General features: G+C 39.2%; 1 protein-coding gene across 1 annotated transcript in view; it reads right to left on the bottom strand.

Annotated features, from left to right (window-relative positions):
- crhr1 (corticotropin releasing hormone receptor 1) overlaps positions 1-27,209 on the bottom strand; it is a 244,536-nt gene that overhangs the window by 65,783 nt on the left and 151,544 nt on the right. Inside the window, exon 6 of the mRNA XM_022665066.2 lies at positions 12,743-12,849. Coding sequence (XP_022520787.1) covers positions 12,743-12,849 — 107 coding nt within the window. The remainder of the gene's footprint in view (positions 1-12,742; positions 12,850-27,209) is intronic.

The raw sequence follows: 27,209 nt of genomic DNA, 5'->3' as shown, positions 1-27,209 counted from the left end.
TATTTATTGGGATATATGGATTAGGCCATGGGAAATCCATTTGGAATCTACGCGGGAAAATGTCAGGATTATAATAGAGGAAGGAGGTCGAAAGGCGCAGATCAATATATATATATAAGCAAACTGGAATGATGAGGCCCATGAGGCGAGATTAGGAAGTGTGGCTGTGATTAATGGATGCTTGCTGGGCGAGAGGAGTGTTTTCCGGGATGAGTGGAAGAAAGCCTCATGTATGGCCTCGGTGGGGACAGCTTGGCCGGCTATTGGAGGGCTTTAGAGCTGGGAAACACTGTCTACAAGGGCTGTCATTTTAGTGTGGGAGGTTTCATGGCTAAATTGAACCAAACTGGTGGCCAATCTTCATTAATTGCACATTGCACCAGTAAGAGCAGAGTGTGAAGGTTCAATTAGCAGGGTAAGAGCACAGTTTATTCAAAATATTGCAATGCACACAACATTTTGGGTGACATACCAGAGTTCAAAAGAGGACAAATTGTTGGTGCACACCTTGCTGGAGCATCTGTGACCAAGACAGCAAGTCTTTGTGATGTATCAAGTGGCACGGTATCCAGGGTAATGTCAGCATACCACCAAGAAGGACCAACCACATCCAACAGGATTAACTGTGGACGCTGTAAGAGGAAGCTGCCTGAAAGGGATGTCCGGGTGCTAACACGGATTTTATCCAAAAAACATAAAACCACGGCTGCCCAAATCTCTTTTGTACCCTTAACCTTTTTTTTTTTTTTTTTTTTGTGCAACCTTTCACTTTTTAAAACAGAGTTACAAGGGGAAGGGGGAAAATCCTTCCCTTAATGCACCTGGTACAAATATAGCTATAGCAGTGGAGCGCTAAAGTTTAGCAACCCAGCTGCTGGTTAGTTAACTTTTGGGCATCGTATGTCTTTTTTAAAAGTGGGCAGTTGGTGCAAAAATTCATTGTTTCATTGTTATCAATTTGATCAGTTTTCCTTGTTAACAATTTCATTGTTATCGTCCATTCCTTAATTCCTCTCTGATGTTGAGCTGAAATCAGCTTTTATTAACTTTTATTTTCTTTAATTTTTCCATTCCACCTTAAAAGCTGCGGCCTCTACTATCTGTTGCACCATTTAAGGTGGAACTGGAACGTTAGGTAACTAGCTAGCTACTGAGACAAACTACTAGTGACCTTTTTATTGTTTTTATTCTTGTAAAAAATGCAATAATATTAAAACTACACCAATTTTACACCAACTAATCAAATTTTGGGTTTTTTATTGGTTGCTTGTGCCACCACCTTGCCAGTGATTCTCATATCCCTCTGTTTAAAATGTTTTATAGTCCTCACACTCCTAACAAGAATTAAGATACCCTACCCCTAGGCTTGCATGCACAAAAGAGAGGTGGTAGGGCTGAGTGGTGAAGTGCATAAATCGAGTAGCCGCTCCCATCTCAGTCATTTAAGTCGCAATTTCTTATTCTGACATCCTGTAGTAAAAGTACATTACATAACATCTCCCTATACGCTACATGTTTCTAGTAATTATGTAGTAGTAGTAACAAGTGGTGTTCTGTCGTAACTATCTGTGAACGCGTGGGCCTTCCAGTCACAGCCATTTTACTGGCTGTAAGTTGTGGTTTGAATGACAGGCAGCTATTTAGATAAGCACAGGATGGCAGAACACCTAAACACCCCCATCTGTGAGCTTATCTTCTCCAGAAGAAATGGCTGAATGCTTCCAATTTCATCCTAATGGAATGCTGTTGGTGTATCTTCTGAATAGACATAGCTCTGCTCTTAGCCTCTGCCAATGTTCAGCATGCTCTGTCCTCCAGTTGGCTGGGCTCCAAGTTTTTTTTTTTTTTTTCAGCTTTCAAAGAACACGAGCACTAGTGTACTCACTAATGTACTTCTAGTGAATACACTAGTGAAACACAATAGCCTAGCACCCCAAAAACTGAACTGATACAGGTCATTTTGGGTTAAATTAAAGAAGTTTGAATATTCTGCTTTGATTAAACAGTCATATGTTCAGTACATAAAGTTGCACAATACCTACAGGGGTTGGACAACGAAACTGAAACACCTGGTTTTAGACCACAATAATTTATTGTCCTGACGGACAGTTCTGGTGGAAACAGGAGAGTTGAGGTGCACATTGAGTTCTGCCGTGATTTGGGCAGCAGTGGTTTTATGTTTTTTGGATCCCTTTCAGACAGCTTCCTCTTGTGTCCACAGTTAATCCTGTTGGATGTGGTTCGTCCTTCTTGCTGGGATGCTGACATTACCCTGGATACTGTGGCTCTTGATACATCACAAAGACTTGCTGTCTTGGTCACAGATGCTCCAGCAAGACGTGCACCAACAATTTGTCCTCTTTTGAACTCTGGTATGTCACCCATAATGTTGTGTGCATTGCAATATTTTGAGCAGAACTGTGCTCTTACCCTGCTAATTGAACCTTCACACTCTGATCTTACTGGTGCAATGTGCAATTAATGGCCAGGATGCTTCAATTTAGCAATTTAACCTCCCACACTAAAATGACAGGTGTTTCAGTTTCATTGTCCAACCCCTGTAAACTATTATATAAAGTATTACTAAGAATAACTCATAACATATGTTCCTTTTTATTCTTTTCTATTATGTAGCTGTTTTTTAAATACAATTTAAATACAATTTTTTACTTAATATTTTCACTGAAAGGTGAGAATTATTTTCTTTTTTTTTTTTTTTTTGTAATACAGACAGTTTGGACATAACTGCATATATTCTCCATTACGACTACATTGATTTTCTCTCAATGGTTGTATGTACAGTATTACATATATTTGTATATACTAATTTATGTCTTGAAAATATATTTGAAAATATATTCTTTACATTTGAAAATGGCCAGTTTCAGAGATGTACACATATTTCTCACATGACAATTAGATATATAGTAACGTATGCATAGAAAATAAGAAAAATTGGTAAAATAAAATACATTTTAATAAAGCTAAATATGCCCTTTTCAGAATATAGAAGGAAAAAAGAAAACAAAATCGAAATCACTATGTGAAACCAGTAGCTTCTTTTCGCTTTTTTTTTCCAGTATCTGCAGTGCACATATTGTCCTGTACTACAGGTTCATGCATGACAAACAAAATGGCAATCTGTGTGCCAACCATCTCCATGGCAGCATGGCAGGGGGCATTCTCGATGGTGGCATAACTGGCCATATTGGCAAGGAAGCGGATAAAGTTTTAAGCTCCAGCTCTCGGAGCATAAGCTCTCCCCAGTGGAAACCTGGGCGTTTGCCGACTGTGGTACTTATGAAACGACCTATTAATGCCAATAATACTGAACTAATAATACACCTCCAGAGAAGTGATGATTTATAGCGTCCACAATATGTAAAACACTGGGTGACCACACTGAGAGCTAATCCAGCTAGAGTACGTTCTATTAAAACGAGCGTTAAAGTGAACCTGGCTTTGCTGAACGTCTGTGTTGTCGGGAAGTTGTCTGGATGTTTTATAATACTGGTGCTGGCGCTGGGGAGATGATGAGATGTACTGAGTTACTGCCACAAAGTAGGGTTTCAGCTGTCACCCTGGCACAGGCAAAGTCAGAATTGCCAGGATGCAGAAAAAATGGCATCTTGTTCATGCATCTGCTTTCTGCTTTAGTGGAGAAAAGTTAAGTTTAAGAAAAGTTACGTTTACTAATGTAAAGTATGTCATATCTCACAAAATATTAATAAGGCATGTGCATATATATATATATTGCCTTCAAAAAAAAATAAGAGAGCCCTTTAAAAAAAATTCTTTGATTTCTTTGATCAAATTAAAAACCTCTGGAATATAATCAAGAGGAAGATGGATGATCACAAGCCATCAAACCAAGCTGAACTGAGTTTTTGTATATATATTTTTGTGTGTATATATATTTTTGTGTATATATATATATATATATATATATATATATATATACAGCTCTGGGAATCAGTGTCTCTGATTTTGCTATTTATAGGTATATGTTTCAGTATAATTAACATTGTTGTTTTATTCTATAAACTACAGACGTTTCTCCCAAATTCCAAATAAAAATATTGTCATTTAGAGCATTTATTTGCAGAAAATGAGAAATGGCTGAAATAACAAAAAAGATGCAGAGCTTTCAGACTTTACATAATGCAAAGAAAACAAGTTCATATTCATAAAGTTTTAAGAGTCCAGAAATCAATATTTGGTGGAATAACCCTGGTTTTTAATTACAGTTTTCATGCATCTTGGCATCATGTTCTCCTCCACCAGTCTTACACACTGCTTTTGGATAACTTTATGCTGCTTTACTCCTGGTGCAAAAATTCAAGCAGTTCAGTTTGGTTTGATGGCTTGTGAACATCCATCTTCCTCTTGATTATATTCCAGAGGTTTTCAATTTGGTAAAATCAAAGAAACTCGTACATTTATATATATATATATATATATATATATATATATATATATATATATATATATATATATATATATATATATATATTAATTAATATTATTCCAATCCAATGCTGTGGATTTTCTTATGGAAAGAGACATAAGAGAGGAAAGAGACATTAGTCATCTGAGTTGTTTATTGATTTAAATGTGAACGTTTATGTTTAAAATAAAATAATAAAATAAGATTAAAAAACGGGCAATATGCAATTATTTAAAAAAAAAAATCAGTGTGCTGTCTGACTCATCCAGCATGGTAAAATATTAGTAGAATATTCAAAAAGATATATATATATATATATTCAAACAGCCAAACCTGTAATCCTATAATCCTGCTAATGATGTTTGTATTTACTACACACTGAATTGCTAAGTCACAGTTCTTGGTGATCTTTTCTGCCTTTTTTGTTGTTGTTTTAATGTGTTGTGGTGTCTGGCTGTGTGCCTGGCTGTGCACATCTGCTTTAACAGAACAACATAACTGGACCTTTTGTGAAAAACTTCACAACTATTATTTGAAGTTTCTGATCCAGAGCATCCAGAACATCAGGCTTTGTCCAGTTGCACGGTACCCTTTCATTAAAAACCTGCAGCAATAACTCCAGCCGGTGTGAGAGTAAAAGAAGTTACAAAAAAAGCTTTAGACTGGAAGCTCCCCTGCTGCTAATGCTTATTCTGTTGGTGTTCAGGCCGAAAACAGAGAGGCGGTCTGAAAGGCCTGGGCGGAGGAAGAGCATTAGAACAGTTTGGTTCCGCACTCTACTGGGGGGGCTGGCATTAGAGAGCCAGGCTTGCTTCGCATGGATCCTGCGGCACTGGAGCTTTTTTACGGAAGGACCTCCCGGAGCGTCTCACAGCCCAAATGGTGTGCAGATGTACTGGTAACGCCCCATACTGGGGCCTGGCTGGAGAGAGTGACTCGTGTACATGCGGTGCCCTGCAGGATTTTGGCCGAGGGCCAGAGCCTCACGCAGTGGCCATGTGCTCTGAGGTCTGCTGCCTCTCTTACCCTGCTGCCCCTTCCTACGTCAGCACGGCCACAAATAGCAGCAAAGAGATCCTCCTTATGCAGGTGAAAAGAGTCTCGCAAAATGTGTATATTAACCCTCTCTTTTTGTCAGTTCCTCTTATAGGTCTTATAACACAGTAATTATTATATCAGACAGCCTCATTCCATGAGCTCTTTTACTCCAGAAGACATACGGCTGCTCAAAAATATAATCATTTAAAATGTAAAAGGAAGCAGAATTGTTATATTTTCCTGGAACTGATCATGTTTTGCTCAAAATTTTACCAAGCGCCTGTTTTTTTTTTTTTTTTTTACTTATTTTTGAATGTATAGACTTGAATAAATATATTCACACCACTGTAACTGTGTGTTTTTGGTAAACCCCTTGTTGCACGGAACATGGAAGTCTGCACTGAGGTAAAAGCAAAAGGGTTGAAAAACTGGGTCACTGTCCAAATACTTAGAGATCTAGATACTGTATATAACAGGCTCCTTCCTACCTGCACTCACTTCTGAAGGCTTATGCTACCTCCCGGCCGCTGCGCTCCTCCAATGAACGTCACCTCGCTTTACCACACAAACAGACAGAGCTCTTCAAAGAGCACTTACTCTCCTAACACCTCTAACTAACTACCTTCCACTACCAGATCAGGAGAATCTCTCACTATCTTTAATAAACTCCTGAAGACAGAGCTCTTCAAAGAGCACTTACTCTCCTAACACCTCTAACTAACTACCTTCCACTACCAGATCAGGAGAATCTCTCACTATCTTTAATAAACTCCTGAAGACAGAGCTCTTCAAAGAGCACTTACTCTCCTAACACCTCTAACTAACTACCTTCCACTACCAGATCAGGAGAATCTCTCACTATCTTTAATAAACTCCTGAAGACAGAGCTCTTCAAAGAGCACTTACTCTCCTAACACCTCTAACAAATGACAAACTACTTCTAATCTCATTTCTTCTTCCCTGCTTTCCTCCTCTATCCCATTATTTCCCCTTGACCTCCTTTAGGCCCTGTCTAAAAATGTCTTTTTAATGTTTTTCCATTACTTTTTGTACTTCACTATTGTAAGTAGCTTTGGACATGAAATTTAATATAATATATTTCTTAAAGTATTTTTGCTCTGTGAACTACTTGGAGAATTACTTCTTGAGGAGTTATGGCTCTGCCGACCACTGTGAGAGTTATCGCTTTGGATTGCACACAAAGTCTGGCTTGGAATACTATTTTTGCTGACATGTCATGCCGTGATGTAATACCCCGAAAAAACCTGCTTTGCATTTGCTCAATTTTTTTTCGGCTCGCCATAAACGCTGCCCTGGAGACAGACTTCAGGAGTGTTCTGTATCACACGGCCGAGGACGACAGAGTCCCAGTCTGACTCAGAACCAAGCCACTTTTCACAGAACAGGATATGAAATGCTGGCCTCGGACAGCGCCTTGTCACTGTGGGCTTGACCGGAGCTGCGGCGAGGTTAGCCTCCACTGTGTCGCTCACTGGGTCTTCACCCTTATTCTTTACACTTGAATGCCTGAGTAAGACAGTGAATGTCACCAATTTAGCAAGCTCCACTTCCACTTGCCGCACGCCTGCAGGAACGTCTCAAACTCCCCCAGCTGGCGGGCTTTGTCCTTGGTGCGGCCCGCACGGATTCATCTGACTGCTGCAGTCGGACGGAAGGAAATTCCAGGGCTGCTTTTAATCTCACTACATGCAATATTCAGCTCGCCGTCCGAGCTTTGCATTGTGCGTTACGTAACCCGAGAGACGCGAGATGGCATTATCTCGGCCTTTACGCAGAGCGCCAAGGTGGCAAGCCTTCGCTGCTGTGTTTGCATAATCGAATCAAGCTGATTATACTTCATACATCTCAGCAAATCTCAGAGCCTTTCCCTACGTCAAGGCAAAAGTTCAGTACAAAGCATGATTAGCTTTAAAGAGACAGTCTGGGGTCTGGAGATTATAAAAATGTTCAAATTTCAGTGTTGACCAATCGTTCATTTGTTCTCAAACTTCATTTGTGTGTATGGCGTCACATTAATGTCAAAAGTCGGGGGCGCAAAAATACCAGGTGAAAAAAATTAACCAGTGTGTTTTACATTTTGTGTGTGTAAATTAATAAAGAGAATTATGTTCGTGCTGAACAGAATATCACTCGCAAGCTTCATTTTTCTCCTCTCAGGTGTTTATTTTCCCTATCAAATTCACAGATCTCTTCGCGCACCATGCACATTATCTGTGGCTTTTGTTTCTGCTCGAGCGAGGCTGTTGTGCTCAAGTTTTGAAAGGGGTGGTTTGACAGGTTGGGGCGGGGTCAGGGTCGCCTCCCACAGCGAATGCTATTGGCTGATATCTCCAGGGTTCGTGACGGACTGCCTACCTCCAAGAGCCAGAGGATGGCGGAGAAATAAGAACGGCAGGAGAGTTATAGCTAACTAGCTATGCTACAATCCAAACAACCTGCTTTCTGGCGCTGTTAGCCCGGGTTTAGTGCCCGGAACGACCGGCTCTCTCGTTCAGCGCCGGTTTCTCCAGACGCTAAACGAGAGAGCCGGTCACCCCAGACGCTAAACAAGAGAGCCAGTCACCCTGGGCACTAAACTCGGGCAGATAGCACCAGAGGGTCAGTTGCTCCAAGAACTGAACGAGAGAACCGGGCACTAAACCCGGGCTAAGGGCGTTGGAGGTCTAGTTGATCCAGGCGCTGAATGAGAGAGCCGGTCATTCCGGGCACTAAACCCGGGCTAACAGCTCCGGAAAATGGGCTGTTTGGATGTTAGCCTAGCTAGTTAGCTAACTCTGCTGCTGTCTCCTGTGTCTCCAAAAGTGCCCAAACACAACAGAATACATATTTACTCACTGCAGGCGTTTTTAAACCAGAAAGTACGCACCAAGGTCGGTGACTTTGTTACATTGTATTCTGTATACTTGGTTTGGTTAGTTTTGGTTTCAGACTAAGGGGACTAAAGAACTTTACTACATCCTGTCCTCATCAGCTATATGGGCGGAGTCTATATTTCATTCATACCCAGTCTAAGAGTTTGTGTTCATACTGTTGTGTAAGGCGCCTGTTTACCAATGGGAGTCAGATTTTGGCACAACACCTATTCTTTTTCCTCTGGTTTGCTTAAAGACCTCAACCTTCTTGTAATTGGTCTGAAAGTTCAAAACATCTAAAAAAAATGCTTCACACTGCACACAATCAAGATCACAATTCAGTAGATCTGGACAGAAACCAACACTTTTCATCTGACCAAACTTTGGTGTTTGGTTGGGACTGTGGTTTATGACCCAAACTGAAAAGTCTAAAAGTCTGGACCAAACAAGGCAGGTGTGAAACCTCCTAAATATTAGGACTTCGCAATTTAAAGGGCATTTAAGTCCCATGTTCAGCTAGTTCTTAGATTTTTAAGTGATAAGGGGCATAGCAGGAATAATTGTTGCCTATTCGACTAATCGGCTAATCGCAAAAATAATAATTACATTAGTCGAATACCAAACTAATCATCAGTTGCAGCCCTTTTTGGGGGTTTAGAGACCTCTCTAATGTAATTGTGCAATGGCAGCGGGCATGTAGAGTCAAAAACTACTGCCAAAACTACTGCCAAAAACTACCAGACCTATCAGTTTTTGAATGAATATGTAAGACATTGGCAGAATACTCTTTTGTCCCACCTCCACTCCTGCTTCTGATTCAAAAGAAAAAAAATCTTAAGACTACTGCTTTAAGTTCATTCCACGAATCACCTAAACATTGCTCAATAACACAAGAACTGTAACACAAGAACCATTGTAAAAGGCATTTGATCTAAGGGTGATGTCTAATATGTGTAATATCTATTGAGGCTCATGATTCTCAATGACCATGACCAGCAACAGCTGCTTGTGTATTCTGTGAAAGCCCCATAACCCAACAGGATCAGGGGCTCCCAGAAACACAGATAAATATCATTGGATTTGACCCCCACATAAAACTCTTACAAGCCAGTTCAGTTTGTATTCTGCCCCCTCAATCCCAACCGTCTACATGTAGTCCTTAGATAGAGGTTAAAGATGAATATATAGATCTGAAAAATAATAAAAGACCACTTCAAATTGATGAGTTTCTTTGACTTTACCAAACAGAAAACCTCTGGAATATAATCAAGAGGAAGATGGATGATCACAAGCCATCAAACCAAACTGAACTGCTTGAATTGTTGCACCAGAAGTAAAGGAATAAAGTTATCCAAAAGCAGTGTGTAAGACTGGTGGAGGAGAACATGCCGAGATGCATGAAAACTGTGATTGACAATCAGGGTTATTCCATCAAACGTTGATTTCTAAAATCTTAAAACTTTATTAATATGAACTTGTTTTGCATGAAATATGAAATTTCTCATTTTCAGTTTTTTTTCTATACATTTCGGGTTAGCACTCGGACATCCCTTTCAGACAGCTTCCTCTTACAGCGTCCACAGTTAATCCTGTTGGATGTGGTTGGTCCTTCTTGGTGGTTTGCTGACATTACCCTGGATACCGTGGCTCTTGATACATCACAAAGACTTGCTGTCTTGGTCACAGATGCGCCAGCAAGACGTGCACCAACAATTTGTCCTCTTTTGAACTCTGGTACCCATAATGCTGCTCTTACCCTGCTAATTGAACCTTCACACTCTGCTCTTAGTTGTGCTTTAAACTTTAAAAGCAGCATTACGCAGAAAGATCATGCTTCCTGACTCCTTCTACAGGCGGAAAGTGCAATTTGAGCTTTGAACCAGCCAAAAGTACACGCTTTTCACATGCATTTTACAAGCTGAGAGATAAAAAAAAACATCGCCTGAAAGTAAAAGAAGCACATGGAATGATTCGGTACAGTACTATTAAAGGATTTCGTTGTGTCTGCGACAGCTGCTTGCACTCTGAAAGCCCCACAGCCCAACAGGATCAGGGGCTCCCAGAAACAGATAAATATCATTGGATTTAAACCCCACATGAAACTCTAAACAAGCCAATTCAATTCAAATGCTGCCCGTCTCAATCCCTCGCTCTCTACATGGAGTCCCTTAGGTCATAGCTGAATATAGAATGAGAATGGAGTACTATGGAGTGTGGAAGCAAGGCAGGGTGTACCCTGGACATCTGTTCCTGATGCTTATTTCATTAAACCATAGCTCTATGGGAAGACAAACCAGTACTGGGCAGTCTGAACTTTGTGCCCTTTGGTTTTCCATTTATTACCCTCAAACAAAATCCCTCCATGACGTGATGACGGTGGGAGATTAGCCAGAGAAGGTAGAGGTTAATCGGGAGGATGACGGGCATCATAGATGTCACTATCGTCTCCACCGTCATGTCTCGCAGGCAATAAATGAGTAAAACGATTGCAACAAAAAAAGAAAAAGAAAAATTCCACCCTGGCTCATCTGCCTCCGAATTAGACGCTCTAAATTAAGAATTCTGGAAGCAGGAAGGGGTATCTTTCCCAGATTAATCAAGGCAGCCTAATCCACGGATAATCTGGCTGTGTGAGAACTCAATATAGCAATATTTAATCCTCTCAAACGCTCTCAATCTGCAATGAAGCAGGTTTACAGAACATTGTGGACACACTCAAACACCTATTCAAAGACGTCCAAAGACTTCCATTGTAGGTGTTAATCTGAGCTAATCGAGAGATAAGAGGCATAATAATCCAGAGACAAAGGTTTTGTTTTGTACAGATTAGAACAGCTGGTTCCATGCAAGACATTTCAAACATTTCCACAGCTACAATTGCAGCTTCTTTTCTGACGATGCCGACAGCCGAGACAGGCCTTTTACTTTCCCGCGGAAGTTTCCTTTTTGTTTTACAATGACAAGCAAGCAGGAAAACATCCTGGGAAGATCAGTTTTGCTTGCTTACGCCTTGATGCAACGACAGAAAGTTTGATGCCTGAGCGTACTATATATAAACCTGAGACAGATGGCAGTAATTGGAAGTTCAGTTCGTATGCATGTTGGTTGGAAAACCACCCTGTTTTTCTGGTTCTACACTCTCAAAAATATTTCTTTCTAGCCTTATTCTCGCCTACACAAACTCTAATGACTAATGACTACATTCCTCAGAATCTTTCATCATTTCCTCACCTTCAACCATGCATAGACTGTTTTCCCCTGAATAAGTACCTGTTTGTTCAATATCCTTTTTCAATATCCTTTTGCGAAGTATTGCCAACTTTCATGTTGCATACAGTGCGTTACTTCTTATGTTTTCTAATAAATTGCTATATTCCTATAAATTGGACATCTGTGGGCATCTGGCCCATCTTTTACCTCTCATAAAGAACCATGGTTGTACCAGAGATGTAAAGAGTGTAAAGTAGAGGTCTGCAATTAGGTCTGGCCGCGAGACAGATATTTTCCAAGCCATTGCATGGCGGGCCACAAAAAAAAAAATTATGTTTTGAAAAATGAAGTGTCATGGGATGGAGTTTGGCTACAGACCAGTAGCTCTCCAGCCCAGAGGGTTGTTGAACCCAATTGCAAAAGAGTTGATGAAAAATTAGGTAAACCCAAGTAGGAAAGAAAAAAATAAACCATTACACTATCGCTGCCCCGGCTGGTGAATTGAGACACGGCTGGAGAAAAACTTCCTTATAAGGAGATAGGGAGCCCACGAAGGGGCGGAAAAAAGACAAGGGGAGGAATATAAACAAAAGCTTGCTAGAAAAGCTTTTTATTTATTTATTTTTTATTATCGTTCACTATAGTTCAAACAACCTCACGGGCCAGATGTATCATGCTTGGTTTTAAGATCCTCACACTATGAGCTGCCACTGAAGGACACGCTTTTTACATGCATTTTACAAGCGGAAAGATTCCATGAAAGAACCATCGTTTAAAAGTAAAAGAAGCATAAAGCAATGAGGCAGCAGGGCAATATTACTCAATATTAGAATTTTACTCTAATACAACTTGGTTTACATATTGTTCCACCATTCTTGAAAGCAATGTCTACATGTCCACTTTATCAAAGATAAGCAATGCATTTCCTTGCATGGTTGAGTAAGTCTTGAGTTACAACAGTAGTTGAGCGTTTATTTTAATTTAAACATGTTATATACTGCACTACTGATTACAGTATATCAATGATTGATTGAACTGATTTCTAGTTTAAATATTTATTGTTTCACATGTATAATTGCCAAGCTTTGCTCACAGAAAAATGATGTGGAAAAACCTCCAAATCCCCCCCAAAAAAGATATGCATAAATAAGATGCTGAATTCATCTTGACTCACCTGAGCCTCATGAAAAGGATGAAGGCGACCAGCAGGGCACCCAGAGAGATGCAATGGCCCAGGTAGTTTATGATCACTGCAATGTGGTAGTGCAGCTTGCTCTTTTTCTGAAAAAAAACAAAAAAAAAAACAGAAAGCATATCAGAAATATTGCATGCCTTTATATCACAGACTTTTTTTCCAGACAGAGTAATATTTTAATGCTTCCTTAATAATTGGTAGTTATATGACTAGACTAACCTCCTGAGACTTTTGCTTGGTGTGCATTTTTAATTTCTCCTATTTTGCTATTTGGGATCAGTAGGACCTAAAAAGTATAAAAATTAAGCTTTTTTTTTTTTACAGGAATTTGTTTTTGCACATCCTCCTCACATGGGAACTAGCCTTGGAATTTGGGATCAGAAGCACCCAACTAGCCCAAAAACTAAACTTTAGTTTTCTACAGTAAGTAAATAAGCTAGTTTCATACATAAAATTTGATGCATTTGTTTTACCTGGCCAATGTTTCTGTTTAGACTGGCTGTAGAAACCATTGACTGGGATTCCCACCACTAGATGGTACAAGCAGTGTTTCCATATGAGAATACAAGGGTCAACATTTTATATTTAAATTAAGTATCATGGTGCAGAAAAGCAGAAATATAATGTCCCCATATGAGAACAAAGAGTTTTAAGAGACTAGAGAATTTGGAATATGGAATATTGAGAAGCAAACACATGTTAACTACACTACACAGGTGTTTAAAACATTTTTTAGGGAATCCACAAACTCAACAGCTCATCACATTTGAAGTTTCTCCACCATCAGACCCCCATACACTAGATCAATGGAAGATCCATCATTTCATTCTGCTGGTTTTTCGAGCACTGTGCTTCGTCTGAGGGAGGGATCTGTAAATCCCTAAAAGTAGTTGTAAGTACTTAAGTACTTACTTATTTATACCTATTTATATTGGTATTAATAAGTACTTAGTATATATACTTAGTATATATTTAGTATATATTTAGTATAGCCCTCTATTCTAACTTCTGTAAAAAGAGGTATAATTAATCCCCTTTAAGGTCATGTTAACTATTAGCAAGACTGTACTGAACGGTCCTCCGTTATCTTATTATATGCTTATTATTATGATGTCACAATAAGAAAAAAATGCCTAGAACCACCCTGGAACCCCCACCATCAGAGCCTCATCCACTAGATCAGTTGAAGATATGCCATTTGGTTCTGCTGGTTTTTCAAACACCGTGCTTCGTCTGAGGGAGGGATCTGTAACTACTGTCGGTGGCAAGTCAGCAGATGTAAAGGAGATTTAAGTACTTTTAAATAATGAGTTTTGTGCTTTTATGGCAATTAAGCATGAACTAGCTTGTTCATGTTTTGCCATTTAGAACAAGCTAACAGTAACGCTACTACTAGAAGAGTAAATGCTCAATGTAAACATGAATCGTGACCTGCAACATCTTATTTGCATAAAAGTGACAGAGCCCTTAAACGGCTCATTTTGAAAGGGACTGAAACTAGCAAAAATTGAGCTGGTGGTGGTTGCAAAGAACTTTGTGATTTAGTATATATTTAGTATATATTTAGTATAGCACATTGATCTCTATTCAAACTTCTGTAAAAAGAGATATAATTCATCCCCTTTAAGGTCATGTTAACTATTAGCAAGACTGTACTGAATGGTCCTCTGTTATCTTATTATATGCTGAAATGTTGTAATGAATAAAACCCAACATCCCTGAGATGGGCACCGACCCAACATGCACATGGATTACACGGGATAGAATTGTCTCCTCTATAATCCCACATCTAATCTGTCAATTTTAAGGATTATTACTCTAGAGGGCTGATGTCGGATTAGAACTGTATGTCTGGATGAGGGCCGTGGCTATTTATAAATCCACATCAGCCCTCGTACAATCCCAACACATTATACTGTACACTCACTGTCAAAGAAATAGCTGTAAAAAAAACATAGTGGCACCATATTCTACCACACACTGCCAAAAGTACCAACCGGGTCTTATATAATATTCTAATATTCTGACATATGATTTTTTGGAGTTTTCATTGGCTGTAAGTCATAATTATCAACAATAAAAGAGAGCATACACAAGAGCAAAGTGTTGTATCAACGCATGGGCTTGTAAATGTAATGTCTTGAATCATTGATTCAAATTTGCACTCTATTTGTGAACCGATTCACTCAATGAGTCGAGTCTACACTCAAACCCTTTGTGTTTAGTTCCTCAAGTCATACAAACACCACACAGATCGCATTAAAATATTCAAAATATCAGTGGAATTAAAAGTTCAAATGTCTCCCAGCTTTAAAAAATGCCCTTATTTTCCTGTTTTTCTCAGTTTTTTTTTTTAGCAATCGAGTGAATGAAAACAATGAACAAATGATGTTTTTTAGGTTCCTTTCTTGAAATTTGATTCCAAACAAGAGTAAGTTTGGGGGCGTGACTGATGGTTTCACTGACATTTTTGGACGTTTATGGGAATTCCATAAACTTATTTAGGTTCTTACTTGCAATGAAAAATAAACATAATCACATCACATGTTAATCTATTTTGTTTTGTTTTTATTATGCATATTAAACAAAAAAAATCAAGTATTATCCTCTATTATTCCATTGATTTCAGATGTTTTAGTTTTTTGTCGTGGTATCATTTTTTTTTTCATGGCTGGGCAGAACTCAGACATGCGTAGATGCGAATCAAAATATACATTATGTAATAAAGTATCAGACGAAATCAAGCAAGGTCAACTCCAGCAAACAGCAGCAAGAGAGAGTAAACATACAAACCAGAATCGAAATAGAGCCCACGGGTCATACACAGCAAGGGCAGGCAAAATCAGGGTCGGTAAACACAAACATAAAGTTAACACAGGCAGGGAATTGAAGATAAACGCTGCAGCGCTGAACAGTTGTATAGGATGAACAGTCAATACTCAGGAAGGAGTGGGAGAAGTGAGGGTATATATATATAGTGAGGGTAACAGGTGAAATCAATATTCCGGTGATTGGCTTTCTGGAAGTGCCATTCCATGTTTGTGAGTATTCCTCTCATTTACCTGCCTGCTTTCTACAGTAGTGGGAGTATTACTGTGATTTTATCATTTTCAAGTTAATTCCTGTGGTTTTGGCTGCATTCAGAGCTTAATACTGTAAAAGTATTTACAGTAGTTTATTGTGCAGGAACACCGTATACTACTGTGGATTTCACAGCATACTGTTTTTTACAGTGTAACGATTGTAAGACTTCAAGTTTAGTGAGGCACTCGGGTGCGCTGTACTGGTTTCCATTGACACCTCAAAGAAATACTTGACCCCCCCAAATATCATTGTATAATTCGCACCCTGCTTCCTGGTTCTGGTTGCCACTAGAGTACTGTTTTGACTGTGAATGCAAAAACAATGTCACTTCCATATCCAAAGGTTTGCTGGGTTGAGATCACTTTACATAGTCCTGTCTGTCGGTAACCCTTGCGCTAATGTGAGAAGAGGCTGGCGTTAAATAAATATTTACTTCTGGTGGAAAGTGAAGCAGATGTGAATCACACCCTGACTTCTGTCAGGCAGACACCTGAATCTGATAAATTAGGCAGATGATTTGGCCTGTGTGCAGTGAGTGTGACCTGTGAGTCACACTGTTTTGAAGCTGTCAAACACTTTGCGGTAGGTGGATACTTTATATTCCCTGCGTTTGACTGGAAAATTCAAAATCCAATAAACTTGACGAGTGTATGAGATGGGACAAAAGCCTTGTATATGGCTATCTATGGCTTATTTTGTATTTATTTAGAATGTAGGAGAGATGGTTAGATGGTGAATGGTGAGAAATCTGATGAAATATAGCAGCCAGTAGCATTGTGTGTGTGTGTGTGTGTTTTTGCAGGATTAACTGTGGATTTTGTTGTATAATATATTATTTATGACTATAAAGGTTACTGTGTGGTATGTGCCACACTGGCTAATGTATTGGATTTATCTTTTATGCGCTGTAGACACCATTACAGTAAGGAAGCGAGACACTGTAAGCATTGTAAGACTTCAGTTTAGTGAAGCACTTGGGTGCGCTGTACTGGTTTCCATTTACACCTTGAAAAAATACTTGACCACCTCACCAAATATCATTGTATAATTCGCACCCTGCTTCCTGGTTCTGGTTGCCACTAGGGTACTGTTTTGACTGTGAATGCAAAAACAATGTCACTTCCATATCCAAAGGTTTGTTTGCTCGGTCAAGCTCACTTTACATAGTCCTGTCTGTCGGTAACCTTGGCGCTAACGTGAGAAGAGGCTGTCAAACACTTTGTGGTAGGTGGATACTTTATATATATTCTCTGAGTTTGACTGAAAATGTCAAAATCCGACAAACTTGACGCCCGTTCCATGACATGCCTGGGTTCTCGAGAGCATATGCTAATGACGTAACGATCAGGCCGGTGTGTGTGAGTGTGTGTGTGTGTGTCTATGTGTGCATGTGCGCAGGTACGTTAGTGTGTGTGGAGGTATCATGTGGTCTAAGATCACAGGGGCCAGGAACCCCTCTCTGTGCCTCCAGACTGTGCACTCCTGCTATACAAATCTGTCACTGGTTTCCTGTGGACCTCAGAAAGTAGATCCATGAGCCGGCCCCCGCCGGTCAGAGGCTGCGTGATACCTCCAAGCATACGCTATGAAGGTTACGAAGGGTCATCGCGGTCTACAAACTCATAAGTTCTAAGAGTTAAGAGGGTTTAGAGTCGGACACACTTGAAAACTTTTGTATTTGCATCTGCAAGAAACAAATCTCAAAGGTGAAGTACTCTGCCGGGACTCATATATATTATATAGATGTATTAAACACAGAGTGATCTATTTTAAGCGTTTATTTCTTTTATAGTTGATGATTATTATGGCTTACAGCCAATGAAAACCCAAAAATTAGTGTCTCAGAAAATTGGAATACTATATAAGACCAATTGGTACTTTTGGCATGGTGGGCAGTGTGCCAAGTCCTGCTGGAAAATGAAATCTGTCAGCACACTGTAAACCCATACGTTGTTTGAACTCAAATGATTTAAGTCTGTTTTACATAAAATTGGATATTTCTAAACAATACTCAACTATTTTGAGTTAGTTGAACATTTGTGGGCTCATATATACATCTAAACTGAGATCTTTGAGTTGAAGCAACTTCTTTTCCATTGGCTTCTGTCACAATCTATTTTGTGTGTCCAACAGTTTCTGACTAAAACTCACCATCAGTGTGTAGTGATTCCCCCTGGGCTACCTTACAAATAAATCAACTTGTAATAACTTTGTAATAACTTTAATTTATGCTATCTCATTATGCTATTTTAATTTTTTAAATTGTATTTATTTCATAAATGACTAATAGGAGGAATAGCGGTGCTCTCGTGTCTGTGCCGGAGCTCCTCTGAGCTCAAACCAGACTCTGCAAGTTTTCCGAGGCGCTCGCGACCAACGCTCACAAGAACTGCGACCTGCTTTCCGACCTTTAGTTCTAACAGTTCTACAAGAACTACTGGTTCATTCTTTACAAACTAACATACAAACACTCTGGCAGAAGCTGGAAAGAGACCGAATATGTCTGTGAAAGCCAGAAAACGAGAAAGAGAAACTAAAATCCGCCTGAAACATTTATTACACTCTACAACTGTAGGGGGAGCCCACGAGCACAAAATCTCAATCCTACCTAGTGGAGCTTTGATACTGAACGTTGCAAGAAAAAGTGATGATGTGAACCCTTTGGAATTACTTGGATTTCTGCATAAATACTACTACCACACACACAAAAAAAATATATATGTTTGCATGGTTTTATTGAACACAACATGTTAACCTTCACAGTGCAGGGTGAAAAAAAAAGTATTATGATTACTGCATGATTCCTTTTATTTCTGATTGCTAAACATAGACTGTACATTTCTATAAACGCTCAGCACTTCACTGGTCGTCAAAATAACGAATGAACGAGAGCTTGCGACAAATTTGATTAGAGGAAATTTGATTAGAAAAGCCCTTGAAAGAATATCAATCGGCAGCCCTAAAAAAAATGAAATAAAATCCTGTAAATTATAAATATCTCCTCTAATCATTCAGCCTGAGGCCAAAATTAAACCTGTTGGTGAGTCAGACCAGGGGGATGATTGCTGTTTTCAACGAAGGCTCTTTTATACAGAATAAAAGGGATCTTAATGATTGATGAATACAGTTAGTACATGAGTACAGTAGCAGGCACAGATTTCCTCACGCTCAGTAAACACAGGTGGTCATTAGCAGTACGAAACACAGCAGATTGAGACAGACGAATATTGTGGACTTATCGTCACCCTCTCTCTCTCGCTCTGAGACCCTCTGTCTCCGAGACCAACCACACAGGCATCCAGCAGACTTCAGAGGGCCTGAGCCTAAGCCTCTTCCATCTGCCACTGCAATGGCAGACTGTCAGGGCCTTTGAGCCCATCCTCCCTCCCCTGATTCTGGTGGCAGTGTGGGCACACGCATACTCTCACACTGTTTCCGCCTCTTTCAACACAAACGCAAAAGCGCTAAATCCTCTCAGAAGAGGGTTTTTTCAAAGACAGCTCACGATGAACTGGAAGAAAAGCAAAAAGAAAATGTAACCCACTTTCCACCAGCCTTTTCCACTCCATTGGTTTAAGCATCAGAGAGTTTTCCACCTACAGGGGTTGAACAATGAAACTGAAACACCTGGTTTTAGACCATAATAATTTATTGTCCTGATGGACAGAGTTAAGGTGCACATTGAATTCTTTGTATATGAATTTTATGTTTTTTGGATTCAATCCGAGTAAGCACATCCCTTTCAGACAGCTTCCTCTTACAGCATCCACAGTTAATCCTGTTGGATGTGGTTGGTCCTTCTTCGTGGGGACATGCTGACTTTACCCCGGATACCGTGGCTCTTGATACAAATGATCACAAAGACTTACTGTCTTGGTCACAGATGCTCCAGCAAGACGTGCACCAACAATTTGTCCTCTTTTGAACTCTGGTATGGCACCCATAATGTTGTGTGCATTGCAATATTTTTAGTAAAACTGTGCTCTTACCCTGCTAATTGAACCTTCACACTCTGCTCTTACTGGTGCAATAATGTGCAATTAATGAAGATTGGCCACCAGGCCGCTCCAAATTAGCAATGAAATACTTAACACTAAAATGACAGGTGTTTCAGTTTCATTGTCCAACCCCTGTACAAGGAATGGAAAGGTCTGTAATTTTTATTTTTAGTTTATTTTTAGTCTTTTTAATGCCTATAAATATCATCAGCGTAGTCCAATACTAACAGACCTCTAAAGTCGCCTCTACCACTGTTTTTTTTTAGCAAACATAGGCAGACAAGATTTATTACCATAAAGGAAACCCAGTCTCTGTCTGCACGTAATAACAGACATAGTATAGAAATTATTGCATAATATCTGGAAGATACTATATCTTATTCCCCGTGTGCCTCTTCATCCGGACCACGCCGCCAGCTGTTCCCGGACAGGCCCACAGCTACAATTTGAGTTTTGCAATGCCTGGTCTCTCGGGGCCATTTGGATGGGAGATATGTCTGCCTGTCTTTTCGCTTATATCCGACTATCTTTACAAGCCTCTCCCGCTAACATCTTCCGCCAGTATCGGCAGGGGTAACACTACTCAAGTGTTGCATTAGCACCATGCCATTTGTACACACTTTAGGGAATGACCGGACTACAGCGGCTCCATTGTCATTGCTTTCTCCTCCCTACTTTCTTCAGAGAGCATCAACCTTGCCGCATGCATCTCTCAGAGTGCTTTCTTGTGTTCGGAGAGCTCATGGGATTAGCGAAAGAAATCTTAGCTTAGCACCTGCGTGACCTAAGAAATAATAACCACAGTAAAAAAATAAAAAAATAAAATACTGTATAGAAAAACAGAACCTGTGAAGAGGCTATTATAGTAAAATCAAGTCCCTCTTACCCACAGGGTTTAAACTGAAATTGTATAAATGTATACTTCAGTGTATCAATATTATTCTACTTATTCTTCTTTTTCTGATGATGTCCATTTGTCTCTTTACTAGACACTAACCTATCTATGTAGATTATCCTAGACAGACAGTAATATGAGATTAGATGGTTATCAAATTTGTCTCCTAGGAAGAAGCCCTTCTCCTTTAGTACATATTTCAAAAAAGTCTCACCCACAGACACGTTTAACAATTTTCCTAAGCAATTTTATAAGAAACATCCTGGAAAAACAATATTATCATACATTTAGCGACCTAGATAGCTAGTTACCTCAGCAGTGCGACTTTAGTCATACATTCACCACAGCAGTGCAACTTAAATCACATGAAATTGTATTGTCTAATTTTTGTCTCACGCAATTTCTCCTAATCAGTTGTATAAGAGCACAGTTTTGCTCAAAATATTTCAATGCATGCAACATTATGGGTGACATACCAGAGTTCAAAAGAGAACAAATTGTTGGTGCACGTCTTGCTGGAGCATCTGTGACCAAGACAGCAAATCTTTGTGATGTATCAAGAGCCACGGTCTCCAGGGTAATGTCAGCTTACCACCAAGAAGGACCAACCACATCCAACAGGATTAACTGTGGACGCTGTAAGAGGAAGCTGTCTGAAAGGGATGTTCGGGTGCTAACCCGGATTGTATCCAAAAAACATAAAACCACGGCTGATCAAATCACGGCAGAATTCAGTGTGCACCTCAACTCTCCTGTTTCCACCAGAACTGTCCGTCACCACAATCAATTATTGTGGTCTAAAACCAGGTGTTTCAGTTTCATTGTACAACCCATGTATATATAAATAGATATAAAAGAGATCTCCTTTTTGATTTTTCTTTCCACTGTAAGCTCTGTATCTATGTTTTTAGCGATGGTAAATGCTGCTGATAGGGGGTCAACGAACTTTAGCCACCACTGTCTGCTCTCTTTTACTACTTATGAGAAGAAGCCCACTGGAAGCATGTGCTGCATGAAGTGAAAACGGAAGGCGAGGCTGGAGAGTGTGGAATACAATAGAGCTGCCGGGAGGGAAAAAAATGTGTGAACGTTGGTTAGGCATGTTTTTAACATGATCACTGAAGTGAGAAAAACCTTTTTCGAACCCCCTTTTCACAAACATTTCTGCTTTCGTTAAAAAAGCACACTAGACGAGGAGATGCTATTTTTTTCTGTGTTCTGTTTTTTTTTTCACTGACCTAATGGGATCTACTTTATTGTGTAATTGGATCAGATTTCACACATTGAAGAGCATATCTGCATGATCCGTTCGGACATCTTTACACTGGCTTGAAAGTAGGGATGCAAGGAAATTAATATTTGTGTCAGAAAATAATAGAGAATAATGAAAATTTGATTTTTTTTTTCACCATTGATTAAATGATATGTCTTGCGTCCTAAAATAAAAGGCAATTACCTACAAAACTACAGCAATTTATTAAAGCTATTTACCTCAGCAGTGCAATTTTAGTCGTGGGTTTAGCTCAGCAGTGCTATTGTAATCATACATTTAACACAGCAGTGCAACTTAGGTCACATGTAGCTGGCTAACAAAAAATTTACACAGAAAAAGGCAGTTACTGTAATTTACAGACTATAAGCTGCACCAGATTATAAGGTGCACTATGAATTAACATAATTTTTCTGGTCTATTTTCACACATAAGGCTAGTATAAAAGGGAAGAGCCTAAGTAAACAAAAGTGTAATTCTTAAAAAAACATTTTCTTTTAAAGTCAAACGAGAGCTGGATGTTAATCTTTTTCTCCTGAAAACCTTTTATTTGAGTAAAGCACTTCCATTTATTTACAGTGAGCTTAGGTTTCCAAAATTTTGTTTAAGGGTAAGTTTTCAGTGAAGTTTTTGGTTGCCAAATATTCCCTATACTTCTATGTAAAAGCTTTTCTAGGAGAATAACATCAAGAAAATGAACCCCCATGAAGGTGCTTGAGGCTTACAACCTTTCTTTTGTCCTCTCAAATGTCCTCTTTAAGTTGTTATTGATGCCCTAAGGGGAGAACACCTATCTGTGTGCTTACTCAGCAGGAATCAAACACACAAGTGGTACTTTCACTGGAAATCATAAGAGAGATCACACAGTTCCTTCAACAGGAATATTGTTTACATGCCCTTGGAAAAGCAGTGGGGAACAATGATGGTCTCCAAGGTATTCAAAAAAGGTCTAATAACTGCTGAGAATGAAACAGACTGGCAGGATCAATGGAGGACCGATGAAGACAATGGAATTAAATGACTGTAGAATTCTGAGTTTGAATTTAGGGGGAAGAAAACCATAATACAATATCTAGTTGGTTTAAAAACACTCTCTAGGAATTAGGCCTTGTAAAGCATCATGAAGGAGGAAACCCAACATCTTGTAACGTCCATAGAATCTGGACATTAGACTGTCGTTGCTTACAAAGCCACAAATTTAATATTTGCAATAATGTCCATTAACATTTAAACACTTAAAGTCAAACGAGTGCTGGATGTAAATCTACACAGATTTCTCTCCTGAAAACTGTTTATTTGGGTGAGTAAAGCGCTTCCATTTATTTACAGTAAGCTTAGATTTCTAATATTTTGTCTAAGGGTGAGTTTTTAGTGAAGTTTCCCAGCACTAAGGCTGGGTGCAGCAGCATTAGCATTAGCCGTTAACCACAGCGCTATTGGAACGTAAATGCCACCCGATAGCGGTAGACTGAGGAACCCTGAGTGTTTCGGCAACCCAGGGCGCTATCAGCTAGTAGTTGTGCTTGCCTCTGAATGGCAAAAGTTCTAGCGCTTCGGTTAGCGGCTAATGCTAATGCTGCTGCATCCAGCCTTAGTTAGTTCAAGAACACTCTCTAGGAATTATTCCTTGTAAAGCATTGTGAAAGAGGAAATCCAATATCTTGTAATGTACGTGAAATCTGGACATCAGGCTGTTATTGCCTTCAAATCCACAATTTTAATATTTGCAATAATGTCCATCTGTATTATTTGTCTACATTTAAGCTAATGAATTTGGAGAGAATCTGCAAAAATAGCAGTAATTTAGAAATCGATAATGCAATGTTTTTTGTTAAACCCCTTGAATGATATCTGAAAATCAAATCAATCCACTGAGTTGTTGTACAGAAGCAAAATTATTATTGTATAATGTATAAATCCTTGTACCGATGGAACTATAACTTAACACAATTGATTTCAGTTTACTTTAACAGAATTATGACTGTATTTAAACTCTGCATGTTTAGCATCAGATTTGGTAGATTACTCTGGTTGGTAACAAAAGGAAACATTTGTAAAATATTAAATGAAAACCAGCCAATAAACATTGTTTTTTCAGTGTGTTTAGGTAGATGCAGCTAAACAATCTAAGAGTAATAGATTAACTGTTAATAACTTCTTAAAATACAGTTATTGGTCCAAATTTTTATGTGAAGAAATGTTACTCTCGAACCAATTCCAATTCCAAGCATCCCTAATACCCTAATACAGCACCAGTCAAAGGTTTGGACACTTTCAAAAATGTAGACTAATATTAAAGTCAGTCAAAGTATGGTGGAAAATATATGGAATTATTTACTTAACAAAAAAAAAAAAAACAGAATATGTTTTATATTTTAGATTCTTCAAAGTAGCACCTCTTGGTTCGATGACAGGATTTTTTTAATCAGTTTTATGAGGTAGAGTCACCTGGAATTCAGGCTTTCAGTTAACAGCTGTGCTGAACTCGTCAAGAGTTAATTACTTGCATTTCTTGCCTCTTAATGTTAGTTTGAGAGCATCAGTGTGTGAAGTAGTGAAGAGGTAGAGTTGCAGGTATACAGTGAATAGCTCTATTTGAGTAATGTTCTAATCCGTAATATGGAAATAACTACACAACTAAATAAAGAAATGCAATTACTGTAAGAACTTTGAAGGTATCCTCAAATCGCAAAGATCATCAAAAATGGTATGATGAACCAGCCTCAGAAATGCCAAGTTAACAGAACCCCAGATAAGAGCCAACATAAATGCTTTTGATTTTAAAGTTGTTTAACATTTTTAAGTTACAACATGATTCCTTATGTGTTTCTTCAGTATTCATTTGCTATGTAGGAAAAGAAGTAAAAATAAAAATGTTGAATAAGAAAGTGTGTCCAAACGTTTGACTGGTATATCCCTTGGTACATACCCTAAACACTAAGCTCAGGGTGTGAATAAATGGAGCGTGATTTGATTCAATACCTTCATTTAAATCATCCTGCATTGACATGAAACAAAAACTCATTTTTTTTCCCAAATATCCGACACGCAATGAAAGATGGGTCAACTTCCTGTAACTTTCTGTGAGGTGAAAAAACGTCTCACTCATGTCACAGTTTGAAGTTCCCTTAATACTGAACATTTTCACTCCCTGTGGTTTGAACAACCCCTAAAATGGCTTAATGTCCTGTGGTGTCCAATTTGCAAGAACTACTATGGGGAATGGAATGCACCCTAGGACTTCTGAAGGTCTGAAAGTCGTACATATGTCACTGATTATGATAAAGGGCGGTAGTCTAACCAGGATTCGAGTCAGTTATTGCAAATTGAAAACAGTGGCAGAAGCTCTGTGCCAGGGCTCTGAATAAAGACACTGATACACTGCAGGAGAAACAAAATACAAAAGAATGTCTGTTACAAGCTTCACGGCAACTTTTCGCTTTAAATATTTTATGGAGTCCCACAGGGGTCTGTTTTCGGGTTTGTGAAATTGCTGCTAATTGTGTCAGTAGTTACAAAAAAGTAGAAATAAGAGGCGAGGGCCCACATTCCAGGGTTTGAAGGTTTTAAATTTTCACTTCAAGATCATTGTGATTTTCTACACTGATTAATGTGTTATTGCTGCTTTTTAGAGCTCAGCATGCTACTAACTGTACTATGTAACTCTGCTGAAGCTGTCAGAAAGAAAGATACTAGCAAAGACAAATGTTATATTAGTGTAAAAACCTGTTTTATTACTCTACTGCCTCACTCCACATGCTGTCTTCACTTTCAGTAATGGGTTTGTATCTCTCTGCTCAGCTTGTCCAGAAATGCATGTGTAAAGTGTGTCTTTTAGAGCATCTCAAAGCAAACGTGTAAATACATTGAACATGGCTTTATGGTATCATACCTTAGTTTTGTAATGTAAAGGACAGTGGAGGACTGTGAAGGAATGTATGCTTATTTACATTGTACATTAATACTGAATTAATCCAGACTATGAAGGAACACATACAGGGGTTGGACAATAAAACTGAAACACCTGGTTTTAGGCCACAATAATTTATTGTCTCGACGGACAGTTCTTGTGGAAGCAGGTGAGTTGAGGTGCACATTGAATTCTGCCGTGATTTGTTCAGCCGTGGTTTTATGTTTTTTGGATACAATCCCGTTTAGCACCCGAACATCCCTTTCAGACAGCTTCCTCTTACAGCGTCCACAGTTAATCCTATTGGATGTGGTTGGTCCTTCTTGGTGGTATGCTGACATTACCCTGGATACCGTGGCTCTTGATGCATCACAAAGACTTGCTGTCTTGGTCACAGATGCACCAAGAAGACGTGCACTGACAATTTGTCCTCTTTTGAACTCTGGTATGTCACCCATAATGTTGTGTGCATTACAATATTTCGAGCAAAACTGTGCTCTTACCCTGCTAATTAAACCTTCATACTCTTCACGCTCTTACTGGTGCAATAATGCGCAGTTAACGAAGATTGACCACCAGGCTGCTCCAATTTAGCCATGAAACCTCCCACACTAAAATGACAGGTGTTTCAGTTTCATTGTCCAACCCCTGTATTAGCTTTATTGTTAAGGGTTACCAATGCATTTGTATCCCACAAATGCCAAAAAAATCATAATAGGTATAGGAAATTAATAATAATAAAATAATAATATGACACAAGGCAGCGTGAAATGAGACACAGTGCTGGTCTGCATGTGTTACGGCATTCAGTAACATTAATTAATCTCTATATATTAAAGTAGTAATTGAGCAGATACTTAATAACAAACTTCGGTAATGACAGTAATAAAGTAATAATCTCTGGACTGTATCTGCTTTATTCCTTTGTTTATTACTTGTTGTTTCAGTTCGCAGTGATGTACTCATCCTGCCGTATCTTCTTCCCCTGGGCCGGACCCACGCAAGTAGCCTGTCCTGCTGGGTCTGTTCCCACATTTGCTTAAACCGTGAGCACCGCGGCGCAACCACATGTTCCTCTGTGTGAGTGAACTTATTAATTATTAAATCTACAGTCCTGCAGGAAACAGATGGCAGAGATAGCTGGTAGCTAGCATCCCGTCTGCCTTGTATTGTGTGTGTGAGTGTGTGTGTGTGTGTGTATCTGTGTATGTGTGTATGTACTAGAGGTGTCAGGGACTTAGAACAACCTTAGAGGAGCCACATGTCCCCTGGTGCCAGTTGGTCTGGCC

The sequence above is a fragment of the Astyanax mexicanus genome, chromosome 19, assembly GCF_023375975.1.
Source record: "Astyanax mexicanus isolate ESR-SI-001 chromosome 19, AstMex3_surface, whole genome shotgun sequence".
Lineage (NCBI taxonomy): Eukaryota > Metazoa > Chordata > Actinopteri > Characiformes > Acestrorhamphidae > Astyanax > Astyanax mexicanus.
This window is presented reverse-complemented; position numbering and strand designations above follow the sequence as displayed.